The sequence below is a fragment of the Microcaecilia unicolor genome, chromosome 7 (genome assembly GCF_901765095.1).
Source record: "Microcaecilia unicolor chromosome 7, aMicUni1.1, whole genome shotgun sequence".
Taxonomy (NCBI): Eukaryota; Metazoa; Chordata; class Amphibia; order Gymnophiona; family Siphonopidae; genus Microcaecilia; species Microcaecilia unicolor.
Window position 1 is genome coordinate 176,033,454 of NC_044037.1, and position 15,215 is coordinate 176,048,668.

Consider the following 15,215-nt stretch of genomic DNA (forward strand, 5'->3'; position numbering starts at 1 on the left):
GAATCATTGGCATTGGTCCTCCTTGAGGCATGTTGTTGAGGGGACCTTTCATCCTCAGTTGTAGTGGTGCCAATGCAGCAGTCTCCCCGCAGCCAGGACCCTGCCTTCGATTCACACCATCTTCTCAGGCAACGACCCTGCCTTTACAGTTCTGGATCATGCTCCAGGAGGAGCTGGGGAGCCTCCTGGAACAGCATGATGCAGAGACATTGAGGATGCTTGCACCATCTTCAGAGCCTCTCCAGCCCAACTTTGAGACCCGCACCCTGCTTGTTGAGTGGTTGTCGATGCCAGTGCCTCGCTGGGCATCAGGGCTAATACTGACCTATGCGATGTCCCTCTCTACATTAGGGGAGTTAGTTACTCTGGAGTCTAGATGGGGATCCGTACCTTGCCGCCCTTCTCCGAGGCCTGGACCATCTTCCAGCAGGCCAAGACAGGCACAAACTCAGATCTCCCATAATAAGTACTTTGCTGAGGTAGACCATTCCTGGGTATCTGATGAAGAGCCAGAGAACTGCTCAGAGGGGAGAGGTCCACTGGCTGTCCATCTGATCCCTCCCCCTGAGAAGAAAGTCTCCCCCTGAGGAAAACTCCCTTGTAAATTTTTTAAGGGAAATGGTGGAGACTCAATGGAGGACGAGCCCAGAGTAGAGCTACTAACAGCTAGGCATTCTCACATATGAGAAACTAAGTCCTGCTTGTACTTGGAGAAAGTGAAGTTACTCACTTGCAGCAGGTGTTCTCTGAGGATAGCAGGAGTAGTATTCTTACATACCCTCCCACCTCCCCTAGGAGTTGCACTCTTTATGCTTAGGTATTTGGTCCCATGTGTTCACGCTGTGCAGGAAGGCACTCACGCATGTGTGGTGGGACGCTGCCAAAGAAAGTAATAGAATGCTGGGTAGCGTCCACACCAGGGATTCGTCGGATGACATCACCCACCTCAGAGAACACTTGCTGCAGGTGAATAATTTCACTTTACTCAGCATTTAGCATGATGCCATAGGGCCATAAATGATTGCATTCATTCTGCACTGCAGAAGGCCCCATCACTTTCACCCAGTCCTCAGTGTGGTGATATGGAACAATAAAGGAGTGTTGTATATGCATATTCCCTGCCTTTAAGATGTCTCTGTCTCTGTACAGTTGCACAATCAAATAAATATCTGTTTGTGATACCAGTAACCTGAACATTAAAGATGAGTTCCAGATAATAGGGCCTATATGAGTGTGTATGTATATAATTTCTTTCTTCTTGTGAAAATGGTCACAGTATTTGAAAACTGTACAAAGTAAAGCCAATTCAATTGTGATTCTGGGCAAGTCACCTAACCTTCCATTGCTCCAAGTACAAAATAAGTACCTGTATATTTTAAATGTGAATCACTTTGATTGTAACCACAGAAAGGCGGTATATCAAATCCTATCCTTTTTCCCCTTACATCAACTTGATAAAATGTTCAGTTAGGTGGGATTTTCTTTTTGCAGGGTTTTATTTTATCAAGATTATTTTTTCCTTTTAGGATACATATTTACTTTTCCAGTTTCTGAAAAGCCTATTGGAGCCCAGGTATGTAAATGAATGGAGAATCACTTAATTGGAAGCTTTATTTGAATGTATGAAGGGGGAAATAAGGTGACAAAATGGGTTAAGATCTCTAGCCATTCATTTCCACAGATTTTGGCTCAAAGCAGAAGTGAAATGAGTTTAATCATAGGTTTTTTCCCCACGTTGAATGTTCGTCTCTGTCTCTGTGGTACACTTACTCTTAAAGAATGCAAAAACTTTAATAGCAGGGCTGCTGAAGATTAACATTACAATACATTACTACTACTACTATTTATCATTTCTATAGCGCTACAAGGCATACGCAGCGCTGTACACCATACACACACAAAAAAAGACAGTCCCTGCTCAAAGAGCTTACAATCTAGATAAGACAGATAAACAGACAGAACAATTAAGGGTAAGGGAATAATAGGTGAGGTTGAAGGACAGGGCAAGTGAGTAGTGGTTAGGAGTCAAAAGCAGAGGTAAAGAGGTGGGCTTTAAGTTTGGACTTGAAAACAGCTAAAGACAGGGCTAGACGCACAGGCTCGGGAAGTCTATTCCAAGCATGGGGTGCAGCAAGACAAAAGGAACGAAGTCTAGAATTAGCAGTAGAGGAGAAGGGGATGGATAAATACATCACCAGAATTACCTGAAAGCATTGTATAGGAATCTTGTATAATATGCTGCAGGTCAAAACTGAGTTACTATACTATGTGGGCAATGGACTGACATAGCCAGGATTGAATACAAGTGTTGTGGGTAAGGATATGCTAAGGATGTGAGGGTGTATGAGGAGGGAATAGGAAGTCAACAGATTGGCTGAGAGGGCTAGAAGGAGATTACTAAGTAGGTAAGAGGAGAATTGGTTGGGTTGTTTAGAAGGGATCAACTGAAGTAGTATATATAAGAGCAAGAAGGGAATGGCAGGACATATGGGTGACAGAATGGATTGGAGGAGGGTGAGAAGATATATGGGATGTTGGGAGGTGTGTGGTTAAAGAAAGAGTGGAGATGCTAAGAGGAGCAGGATTTGAGTCTAAGGAGGGGCACCTCCCTCCTTCTCATGCCAGATCTCTCCTCTTGATATCTGATTATTCCCCTCCTCCTTCACTCCATTCCCACATCATTTCTTCCTGTCCCAATCCTAGCTTCCTTTCCCTTCAGCCCTAGACCTCCCAAGCTCCACTTTGATTGTGAGACACAGTGGCAAAGTTTTAAAATTTAATGTGCAAGAAATGCCTTTGGAAATATTGTGGACTCCATGGAGCACATCTTGCTAATTGTGTTTGCTAGTACTGATGCTTTAAAACTCTACATAAGTAGATCTACTTATGTACTTTCCATGAAACAACCAGCAGGCTCACTGTTAAAAACAAATGTATAGCTCATTCCAGAGATGTCATGGCAGTACCTTCTTAATAGGATGTGTTAAATAAAAGGAGCATATAATTATATAATAAGAAAGAATATAAAAACAGAAGAAAGTATTATGGAAATAAGTAGGAAGCTTAGAGAACCATTGCAGATACTGAGTGATGATATATTTAGAATGGAAGGAATCACAATCAAAGTGTATTAATGAGATTTACTCAGAAGACATTTTAAAATCCACCCATAAAAAATAATTAAAAATAATTTCATATTGACTCAAAATATACAGAGCGAGAAATAAGAAGCAGCTCATGATAAAGTATAAGGAAAATGGCAAATATAGAGGGGCAAAGAATTAAAAAAAAATGTCCTACTAGGTCCAAACTGCTAAGAAAGCAAATTAGAACTAGGAAGGCCAAAAAGAATGACCAAAAACAGATAAAAGAAAGAGAAACACATAGACTATGACACACACTGTGTAAGAAGAGAAGCACATATAAAGTAAAGCTACGGAATACAAGAGAAAGGGTGAAGTACCCTGGGCAACTGGCAACAAAATCTTTTAGAAGCTGAAATCTTGTGCAGTCAAGCGCATCTCTACCAGTTACTGAGGGGTGGAAATAGGAGGAGGGTGGAATTTGTAGTGTTGATAGTTTGAAATGAAAATGTGGACCTTTTTATGTAAATAATTTATATTCATTCCCTATCTCATTGTCTTGGGTCTGCTTTTGATGATCACACCTGGAAGAGATTTGCTACACAGTGTGAGTCTAATAGACAGATGAAAGCAGTGTCTGTCCATAGCTCAAAGAGCTGCTCAGTTCAACACACAGTATCATTTTTAAAGGGCAAATTTGAGACCAATTGCTGTGAAAAATTATTAATTCTCTAAAGAATTCAATCATTTTTGTGGAAATTATGCTGCTGGTGAGCAGATGGTCCATCCCTTGTGTTGCATTTTCTTTGGCTTACCTCCAGGGCCAGGAATTTCCTGAGATCCCACCATATAGGACATGTTTCTACTATTTATCCTTTGAACAAGAGAGCCCAGGAGATGATTGCTGTGTAGGTTATAGACAGGCTTCTGTTCTTAGGTGTTTATAAATTAGAGTTTCCTTATCATTAGCAGCAGATGAATCCAGAAACTAGTGGGTTGTGTCCATCTTTTGGCATGTGGAGATAGAGATCACTGACTTGAATACAGTAATAGAGGATAGGTAGCTCTCCAGAAAGTCAGTATATCTCTATCTCCAGCAGGCGGATGGAATTCCTCTAGCTCCTGGATTCCTGTTTCACAGTGCTCCTGGTCTAAGTCTCCTAGTCAGTAGAGCTTGGGGGTGTTCTGGCTGTGGGACGCCAGCTTTAGGGGGCATACCTGGTCACCCCAGGTCCCTCCCCCACCCTGAGGTGTCCCCTGTCCTTGTCCTGCCAGCTAGCATCTGAATTTTCTTTGAAGAGATTTTGACTGTGGGACAAGAAAAAAAAAAAAGGCCGGTCAATTTCAGAATTAAAGGAGGCTGTGGGTGGTAAGCTGGACCTCAAGCACGTGAACCAGTTTCTCAAGGTTCAGCATTTCCATATGGAAATGTTACAATACAGCTGGAGAAGTTTTGACAGCACTGGATCTCATGAAGGCTTATTTATAAAGCCTCATTTGGCCACCACACCAGTGCTCTCTCCAAAGCAGAGAGAGCACTGGTGTGGTGGCCAAATGAGGCTCTCTCTGCTGTGCAGTACTGGGTCAACATTTCCAATTCCAGGTTCTGCCCTTCGGCCTGGCTATAGCTCCTAGAACATTTTCCAAGGTCATAGTAGTGGTGGCAGCATTCCTCCAGAAGGAAGGGATTTTTTGGTTCACCCGTATCTAGACGACTGGCTGATATGAGTGGCAACGGAATGGGAGAGGTGGAAGGGCACCAACCGGGTGGTGTCTCTTTTATAATCTCTTGGATGGGTGGTCAACTTTCCTAAGCGCCATCTGGTGCATACAGATGCTGGAGTATCTCGGGGTCTGTTTTAATACAATTCAGAGAAAGGTCTACTTCTCAGACCAGTGGAGGGACAAACTGCTGGAGCAGATTGGGAATCTCTGTTCCATGCTCCATGCCCACTCTTGTTGGATTATATGCGGGTTCTGGGCTCCATGATGGTGGCCATGGATGTGGTACCCTTGGCATGAGCACGCATGTGCCCACTCCAGCATTCGCTCATGAGTTGGTGGTTATCTGTTTTGGAGGATTAACGTATGGCTCCATTGGACCCTGCAGGCCAGGTGCAGTATGCATTGGTGGCTCCAGAATGCCAATCTGCTGAGGAGGATGCCATTGGTGTCCCCGTCGTGGATTTTGGTTGCAAGCGATGCCAGCCTGGCAGGCGGGGGGGACTTATTGCCTGCAGTGCTCAGGATCGATGGACCACAATGAAGGTGCAGTGGCCCATCAATTGCTTGGCACTCCTTGCGGTCACCAGGGCTCTGGAGGCATTCCAGGACCTGGTGGAGGGCAAGCCGGTGAGGGGGTTCTCCGACATGACATCATTTGCCAGGGGGGCATGTGTAGTATCATGCTGGCAGCGAAGGCCCTCCTTTTATACGCGTGGGTGGCGCAACATCTGCAGCTCCTCTCTGGAGCTCACATCGTGGGCCGCCTCAATGTGTAGGTGGATTTTCTCAGCAGGACTGCTTTGGATCCAGTGGAACGGGAGTTGTCCTCGACAGTGTTCCATATTATCACTGTGCATTGGGGCAAGCTAACAATGGACCTGATAGTGACTCAAGCCAAATCCAGGGTAGCATGTTTTTTCAGCCGAGGCAGAGGGGCTGGATGCACTCCTGCAACCCTGGCTAGTGGCAGAGCTTCAGTACAGTTTCCTGCCATGGCCATTGATAGAGAGAGGGTCATAAGAATAGCCAAACTGGGTCAGACCAGTGGTCCATCTAGCCTAGTATCTTGCTTCCAACAGTGGCCTATCCAGGTCACAAGTACCTGGCAGAAACCCAATTAATAGCAACATTCCATGCTACCAATCCTGGGACAAGCAGTGGCTTCCCCCATGTCCATCTCAATAACAGGCTATGGACTTTTCCTACAGGAAATTGTCCAAACCTTTTTTAAGCCCAGATACACTAACCACTGTTACCACATCCTCCAGAAGCGAGTCCCAGAGCTCAACTATTCTTTGAATGAAAAAATATTTCTTCTATTTGTGTTAAAAGTATTTCCATGTAATTTCATTGAGTATCCCCTGCTCTTTGTACTTCTTGAAAGAGTGAGAAATTGATTCACTTCTACCTGTTCTACACCACTCAGGATTTTATAGACCTCAATCATATCCCCCCTCAGCTGTCTCTTTTCCAGGCTGAAGAGCCCTAGCCTCTTTAGCTTTCCTCATATGGGAGGAATCCCATCCCCTCTATCATTTTAGGAGTAATGTGCTCTCTATTATGAACCACAGTTCTAACCTTGCAGATGAATTCTGGAGAACTTGTTTTTTTTTTTTTTTATTTGAGAAACCCAAATACCTACTGTTTCAGTGATCAGTCCTAAAAACAACCAAGGACTGAATCATGGAACTGAAATCATTAATCTCAAAAAATGATCTAAAATAAGTCATCTAAGTAGATGTAAATAATATTGTACAGTTCTAGTCTGCTGATATCTGTTCACTCATTTTTTTATTCTTTCCAATGCAATGGATGTTGGAAAGAAGCTGTATTAAGGGTCAAGAATGTCTGCCTAGGGGTGAAATAGCTCTCCAAAATTTAAAAGGAACAAGAGCAAAATCTGGTGAACAAACACATCGAATCCAAAAATTGGGCCCAATTAGACTGTGTATGTGGTGGGGGGTGGGGAGGGGGGTCCAGAAAAATAAGCTCCTCTCCCCCCAAAAACTTTTCCAGTGGAAGAGGCAGTTCCAACTACTGCAGCATAGAAACGTTCGTCGTTAGAGACATACACGTCAGCACACACACACACAACAAAGAGCAAAGTTATACAAGAATACAGACAGACACGAATTGGAACTAATTCCATGAGGATGTTCTGCATGCTTTCCCCAGTATGTATCGCAACTCCCCACCCAGAGCTTCCTCACCCCTATGCTTGATGGGTGGCTCTTCATTCAGATGTTTATTCCATTTTTTATTGAAAATTCTATTTGAAACCTACTGACTGAACTGTATAACTTTCCTAATGTTTGCTATGTGCACTGCCAACTAATACTTATTGCTGTGGGACAGTGGCATCTTAGGGTTAAACTGTAAATCCCCATGTGTTGATGGTAACATTTAATGGTTTGATATATTATCATACTTGATTTAATTTTATTATTTTTTGCAAACCAACAGAATGTTTGGGTACTGCTCCATTCAGACCCACCCCTCTTCCTTCTCTCCCAGGTCAAAGACACACAGTGGAGTTGTAAAGAATTTCACGAGCCATGCTCTGCATGTTGTCCCCACTTGTTGACTGAAGTTAGCCAATACACCTAGAATAAGAATGCAGCCATTGAAAACTGACAAATTTTGATAAAATCTAATATTTAGAAGGATTTAATTCCATCCATCTTGCTGTCGGTACAGTTTAGAGGGTGAAGAACTTTTGTACACAAAAAAGAAGTGGAAATTGAGTGTGATCATATGTGATGAACTTATGGTGGCCAAACAGATAGAAAAGGTAACAGTGAAAGCTAGAAGGATGCTTGGGTGCATAGCGAGTGGAATGGCCAGTAGGAAAAAGGAGGTGATGATGCCCTTGTATAAGACTGGTGAGACCTCATTTAGAATATTGTGTACAATTCTGGAGACCACACTTTCAAAAAGATATAAACAGAATGGAGTCAATCCAGAGGGCAACTACTAAAATGTTCAGTGGTCTTCGTCATAAAGCATATCAGGACAGACTTAATGATCTCAATATGTATTCTTTGGAAGAAAGGCAAGTGAGGGGATATATGATAGAGTTATTTAAATACCTGTGCAGCATAAATGCACAGGAGGTGAATCTCTTTCAGTTGAAAGGAAGCTCGGGAACGAGGGGGCATAAGATGAAGGTGAAAGGGGATAGACTCAGAAGTAGCCTGAGGAAATACTTCTTCACGGAAAGGGTGGTGAATTCATGGAGCGGCCTCCCGATGAAGGGGTGGACATAAAAACAGTATCTGAATTCAAGAGATCTTGGGACAAGTACATAGGATCTGTAAGGGATTGATAAGGAAAATAGATGGCATGTTTGGGCAGAACGGATAGGCCATATGGTCTTTATCTGCCTACATTTTTCTGTGTTTTTATATGTAAGAGACAGTCATTCAGTCATTGAACATGTTGATCCCTATCATTTCCAGCTAGTATTCAGAGATGGATATTGTCTGCATACATTAAAACTTGGATATAGTACAAGTAAGCAGATAACTTGAAATGCTGAGGAGTAGCCTAATGGATAGAGCAGTGGGCTGAAAATCAGGGAGGCCAGTTTCAAATCCCACTGCTACTCACTGTGATCTTGGGCAAGTCACTAAAACCTCCATTGCCTCCCTGAAGTGGCAAACTAAGGTTTACTAAGGTGTGCTAGCATTTATGGGTGTCTTTAGCATTTGCGCGGACTAAAAATGCTAGCGCGCCTACAGCATGGCTTGTTCAACAGGGTCCTTAGATTGTAAACCATGTGGAGCAGGAAAACACCTACTGCATGTGACTCCCTTATCAAAGGCATGAGCTAAATTCAAAATTCCTTCCTCTCTCCCCCCCCCTTTCAGAGGTAACCTTGAACAGTTGCTGCATTAGAAAACTTGGCTTCATAATTTTCTTTATTTTTTCTGACGTTAGAATGTACAATTTTTCCACTGTGTATAATTAGCAAAATGAATTCTTCTAAGGAAGTATGTCATTGTATTCTATTTATAAGGAACAAATTTGTTGGAGAATTACTGTCTACAAGAACTATAATAATAGATAAACTTGTTATTCAGGCTGTAAGTCTGCCGTTATAAAGGGGATGATTTTCAAAGTTATCATAGGATGCATGATATGTGATACAGATTCTAGTGCAGTCTGCACAAGTCCCAGACCAGAATATATTGTATTTGGGAGTTTTCTTTTATCAAATATTTTTTAATCTGCAGGGTTTATACTGTGAGGTTTATGTTTTTCCATTTTGCCAGAATGCCACAGGCAAAGAGAGGTTTTGATGCATTTTCCTATTTCACACATGACCCTATGCTACTTGCACTAAGGAAAGCAGAAGAAAAGTCTCAACATTGATACCCTTGGGCATAGCACATTTCACAAGAGAAGTGATAGCAAGGAAAAATGTGAGATAAAAACAGAATTTATTCCTTCTTATTTAAAAGGTCCATGCTGCACTTGGAGTGGAACTCCACTGTTTTATTTAGTACATGCACAGTGGGAGAAGGGGAAATTGGATAGTGACTGAGTATCAGACTGAGGTCCCACAGTGATAAGTCATACTCAGGAATAGCATCTCATTAGAGATTTATTTACATATATGCTGTAACATATATGAAAGTGCATCACTGAAGAAGAGGACAGACAGGGAGGTCTGCTCCTGAGTGGATTCACCAGCTGGGGAAAGCCCAATGGAGGACATCTTGTGACATCAATCACTGCAAACACAGGTTTGGATTATTCCACCTAAAAGGATGGTAATTAGATTGGTGAAGTTGTATATATGTGAATACTCGTAGGATTAATAAGAGACCATTACCTTGAATAGATAAGAGAAATCTCCTTAGAGATTCACTGATATATAAATTGCTTTTAGCAAACATACTGTTGAATGTAAGAGACATAGTTTGATATCAAGTGAACTATCTGTTGTGAAATCTAGGTGGACTTTGAATTGCTGCCTTTTACAGAGTTTCAGAAAAGTTTGTTTGCATAATATACAAAACTTGGAGTGGATAGTGTTTCTCTGGAGTGAATGTGCGGTCCTTTTACTATTTATTTATTCAGTTATTTAGCAAGTCCTTACTTCACCAAGAATGGGTTATAAAATTACATGCATTATATAATAAAACAGTACAACATCATAACTAAATTAAACTAAACAATGGTTCTATTTCAAATCATCAAATTGTCATCAAATTGCTAGATTAAAAACATGTTGGTTTTAACAGCCTTATGAAATCCCAAAATAAAGGGAGGAACCTTGTTCCACAACCAGGTCATAACAAGAGTAAGCTCGAGAGCGAGCACACTGTACTGAAAGGAATACAGTTAGATTCAAAACTTACTCTGATTTCCCAAATCCATGCAGCCTTCAAGAGCTGCTTCTACTATTTGCGACAGCTACGCTGCCTCTCTCCTTACATCAAGAAGGTAAATCTTATCCCAGTTGTGCATGCCATGGTAACATCAAGACTGGATTACTGCAATGCTCTATACAATGGTCTTACTACAAAGGGCCTAGCCAGCTCCAGTTAATTCAGAATGCAGCAGCAAGACTCATAGAAGGTTGCAAGCGACATGACCTCATCACACCATTTTTGCAAAAATTCCATTGGCTACCAGTACAATACAGGGCTAAATTTAAAACTCTGTGTCTGATCTTCAAGGCCCTTAAAGGAAATGGCCCTAAGTACCTGAAGAATGGGATGATCCTCCACACACTGCCTAGGACACTAAGGTCCTCTCAAGGACTATCACTAACCACACCCTCTCCAAAAGACATTACATGATATGATACCCACAAGTAGTATACTATCAGGCTTATTTTCGAAAGAGAAGGGTTCCCATCTTTCGACACAAATCAGAAGATGGGCGTCCTCCCAGGGTCGCCCAAATCAGCATAATCGAAAGCCGATTTTGGGCATCGTCAACTGCTTTCCGTTGCAGGGATTACCAAAGTTCACGGGGGCATGTCAGAAGCATAGCGAAGGCGGGACTGGGGCGTGCTTAACACATGGGTGTCCTCGGCCAATAATGGAAAAAAGAAGGGCGTCCCTGACAAGCACTTGGCCGACTTGGTCCATTTTTTCTTGCGACCAAGCCTCAAAAAGGTGGCCGAACTGAACAGATGACCACCGGAGGGAATCAGGGATGACCTCCCCTTACTTCCCCAGTGGTCACTAACCCCCTTCCACCTTAAAAAAAACTTTTAAAATATTTTTTTGCCAGCCTCAAATGTCATACCAAGCTCCATGACAGCAGTATGCAGGTCCCTGGAGCAGTTTTTTAGTGGGTGCAGTGCATTTCAGGCAGGCAGACCCAGGCCCATCCCCCCCCCCCACCTGTTACACTTGTGGTGGTAAATGTGAGCCCTTCAAAACCCACCACAAACCCACTGTACCCACATGTAGGTGCCTCCCTTCACCCCTTAGGGCTATGGTAGTGTTGTACAGTTGTGGGGAGTGGGTTTTGGGGGGGGGGGGCTCAGCACCCAAGGTAAGAGAGCTATGCACCTGGGAGCAATTTCTGAAGTCTACTGCAGTGCCCGGTTGGTGTCCTGGCATGTGAGGGAGACCAGTGCACTAAGAATGCTGGCTCCTCCCACGACCAAATGGCTTGGATTTGGTCATTTCTGAGATGGGCGTCCTCGGTTTCCATTATCGTTGAAAACTGGGGACGACCAACTTCATACCTAACTACTGATCATGTCTGAATCATTCATAAACGTTCAAAACTGAATCATTTTCTTAAAGTTCTTGTATTCGTTCTTCTAGCAATACAACAGGGATTCTGCCTTGGTAAGATGTCAAGGAATACTCTCTCTCTCTCTCTCTCTTTCTCTCTTCTTTTTTTTTACAAACTATACTGAGGATATTTGAATATCAATAGGGAAAGGGGAGCAAAGGCATTGATGTTTCTTGGAAAAAGTACAAGGAAGGAAGTCACGAAGAAGGTGGTTTAGCGAGGAAAACTAAAATACAAAAATGTAAGCAGAATCATATATTCACTCTAATTTTGCCATAATTTTTGTCCCTGCATACATTTCTCAAACTTGTATAATTCTGTAACATTTTGGGCAAGTTATGTATCTCAACTCGGGCATTCGGCACACACTCAGACGTATCAACCCCCGCCCCCTTCAATACCACACTACAAGCCGTATCTTCGATAGAATTGGATTTATTTTGGCCGCAGCCAGGAACATCAAAATTGTTACAACTTAAACAAATTACATTACATCTTCTAATAATCATTATGCCAGCATTTGCATTTCTACCCGGGTACACAGGTTCTACACGTAGTTGCATATTCTGGGCCACAGGCCAAGCCGTACCAAGCCCCTGTGGCCCCCTGTGCTGTTTTCCAAGCACCCGACGTCACTTGGTGACTCCCGTTGAAGGAGGCACTTACCACATTTACAAAATGACATTCTAGGCCTCCCGGCCGTCGAAGCCAGGAGACAAGCTGTATACATGTTGTTTCCTTATAACAAGGCTGCTCATATGCAAGCCTACCATTTGCATCAATTTGATAACTCCACACAACTCTTTCTGCAGCAGTAGTTACCCCAAACTTGTAACTGTTATGTGTCAAGCTGCTGTGTACCCATTGCTGGCTGTGCGTAAACATTGTAGTCTAACACCTCGCTGCGACAAACCTTACCTCTCAAGTGGGTGGGCGGGTGGGCGTTGTTCTTCTCCTGCCTCCAAATTCAAAAGGACTTCCTGTGCAGTTCGAATTCCTCTCTCCTCCCTTGCTCCTCCCCTTCCTTCCTGCCCCCTCCCCTTGCTACCCCTTGTTTCCCTCCCACTACTACCTCTGCTCTTTAGCTGGCCTTCCCTGTACTCTCCCCCACACTCCTGTCTTCGCTGGCCTTCAGCCCGGTTGTGGTCGGCCCCCCTTTAACGGGTGTACCTGGTTCTTTCTGTTGATAGCTCCATGCTGGGGCCGATTCTATTCAATATGTTTGTGAGTGACATTGCCGAAGGGTTAGAAGGTAACGTTTGCCTTTTTGCGGATGATACTAAGATTTGTAACAGAGTGGACACACGGGAGGGAGTGGAAAACATGAAAAAGGATCTGCGGAAGATAGAAGAATGGTCTAAGGTTTGGCAATTAAAATTCAATGCGAAGAAATGCAAAGTGATGCACTTAGGGAGTAGAAATCCACGGGAGACGTATGTGTTAGGCAGTGAGAGTCTAATATGTACGGATGGGGAGAGGGATCTTGGGTTGATAGTATCTGAGAATCTGAATGCGACAAAACTGTGTGAGAAGGCGGTGGCCATAGCTAGAAGGTTGCTAGACTGTATAGAAAGAGGTGTGACCAGCAGAAGAAAGGAGGTGTTGATGCCCCTGTATAAGTCGGTGAGGCCCCACCTGGAGTATTGTGTTCAGTTTTGGAGGCCGTATCTTGCTAAGGATGTAAAAAGAATTGAAGCGGTGCAAAGAAAAGCTACGAGAATGGTATGGGATTTGTGTTACAAGACGTATGAGGAGTGACTTGTGGACCTGAACATGTATACCCTGGAGGAAAGGAGAAACAGGGGTGATATGATACAGACTTTCAAATATTTGAAAGGTATTAATCCGCAAACAAACCTTTTCCGTAGATGGGAAGGTGGTAGAACTAGAGGACATGAAATGAGATTGAAGGGGGGCAGACTCAAGAAAAATGTCAGGAAGTATTTTTTTCACGGAGAGAGTGGTGGATACTTGGAATGCCGTCCCACGGGAGATGGTGGAGATGAAAACGGTAACGGAATTCAAAAATGCGTGGGATAAACATAAAGGAATCCTGTTTGGAAGGAATGGATCCTCAGAAGCTTAGCGGAGATTGGGTGGCAGAGCCGGTGGGGGAGGCGGGGCTAGTGGTTGGGAGGCTGGGCTAGTGCTGTGCAGACTTCTACGATCTGTGCCTTGAAAATGGCAGGTACAAATCAAGGTCAGGTATACACAAAAAGTAGCACATATGAGTTTATCTTGTTGGGCAGACTGGATGGACCGTGCAGGACTTTCTCTGCCATCATCTACTATGTTACTATGTTAAAGTGGTGTAATTTGATGTGTGAGTTTTTGGGATAATTGTGTATTAGGATGTCGTGGTTATTGTTTTGTGAGATTTTTTTTATTTTGATGGGGGGGGGGGGGGGGGGGGGCAGGGCTAAGTATGGCTGCTCCAGCTATCAAGGAGGTTTGTAGTAGAGAGGATTATAGGCTGGGTGGTTCTAGGTGGAAGAAGAGGTTTTCAGTTCCAGTAAATATGTCTCAGCATATATATATAATGGTGGGGAAAGATTAATATGGAGGGAAGGCAATGCAGGTTTGTAAATCAACAAGGCAATGGGTATTATGCTATATTAAGAGTGTAGGGAGACACACTTGGTTGAGAGAGAAGCAGAAGTTAGATGGGTTGTTTGATTAAAGTGCGATCTATAAATAATAAGTGGACAATAATATCTGGATGTGATGTTGATTAGAGTCATGATATTGGAGGAATAAGAAGATAATTTTAAATCTGTTACGTCCATATCAATACTCATTTTAGAGTGTGCCTAAACTGTATGGGGGTGGGGGAGGAGTTCAAGCTGTTTTTAAGATAGAATAGGGTTTGAGGGGAGAGCCATTCAAAAGGATTGGAGATGTTGAATGATTATTGAGGTCTTCCGAGTCCAGGGATTCTTACTGGTCTATTGAGCCTTGGTATCAGAGAGAGTCGACATGAAGATCTGATGAATTAATATCAGGATGTGTAGTGATTTCAATTTTCATTCATACTTGGAAATCATATTTTGAAGTGTCCTTTTATAGATGAGATGCAGGAGTACAGGTAAAGTATCTACCCATATGAAACAGGCTATTGTAATTTGGATCCTAGGGTGAAGGATAATCAGTTTTAAACTTGCCTTTTTGGGGACGATTGTAAGAAAAAAAGTAGTGATTAAGTAGATACTTATGGTTATGGAGGACTTTCAAATTTTGGATAGGTACCAATTGGGTTTCCATGTAAATCATTGTACAAGAGTGTTATTGTCACTACTGAATACAATTTATATGTGGAGGAATAAAGATGAAGGCCCTGCTCTGCTGCTTTTAGAGCTCTCCTCTGCTTTTGATTTGGTCTGGTATCACTTGTTGAATCATTTAAAGGAAAGAGGGATAGGTGGGCTAGTTTTGAAATCATTTATCTGTTTTTTGAGAGACAGGCAGCGTGGTGTGCTGCAGAGGGTCTACTTTGTACCTTTATTTGTTCAACATTTATGTGGTGCTGCTGCTTAGAAAAAGTTCAAGAGTTGAGCTTGAATTGTTATTGCTATTCAGCAGAGTTTCAAGTACAGTGAAAGGTGATGTATGGAGGAGTTGGGGGAACTTTTTAGGGTAGTTTTT

At 42.8% G+C, this 15,215-nt stretch overlaps 1 protein-coding gene across 1 annotated transcript in view; it reads left to right on the forward strand.

The window, feature by feature from the left end:
• Positions 1 to 15,215, forward strand: part of VPS8 (VPS8 subunit of CORVET complex) — a 932,181-nt gene that overhangs the window by 480,020 nt on the left and 436,946 nt on the right. Inside the window, exon 35 of the mRNA XM_030209561.1 lies at positions 1,527 to 1,573. Within this exon, the coding sequence (XP_030065421.1) occupies positions 1,527 to 1,573 (47 nt within the window). The remainder of the gene's footprint in view (positions 1 to 1,526; positions 1,574 to 15,215) is intronic.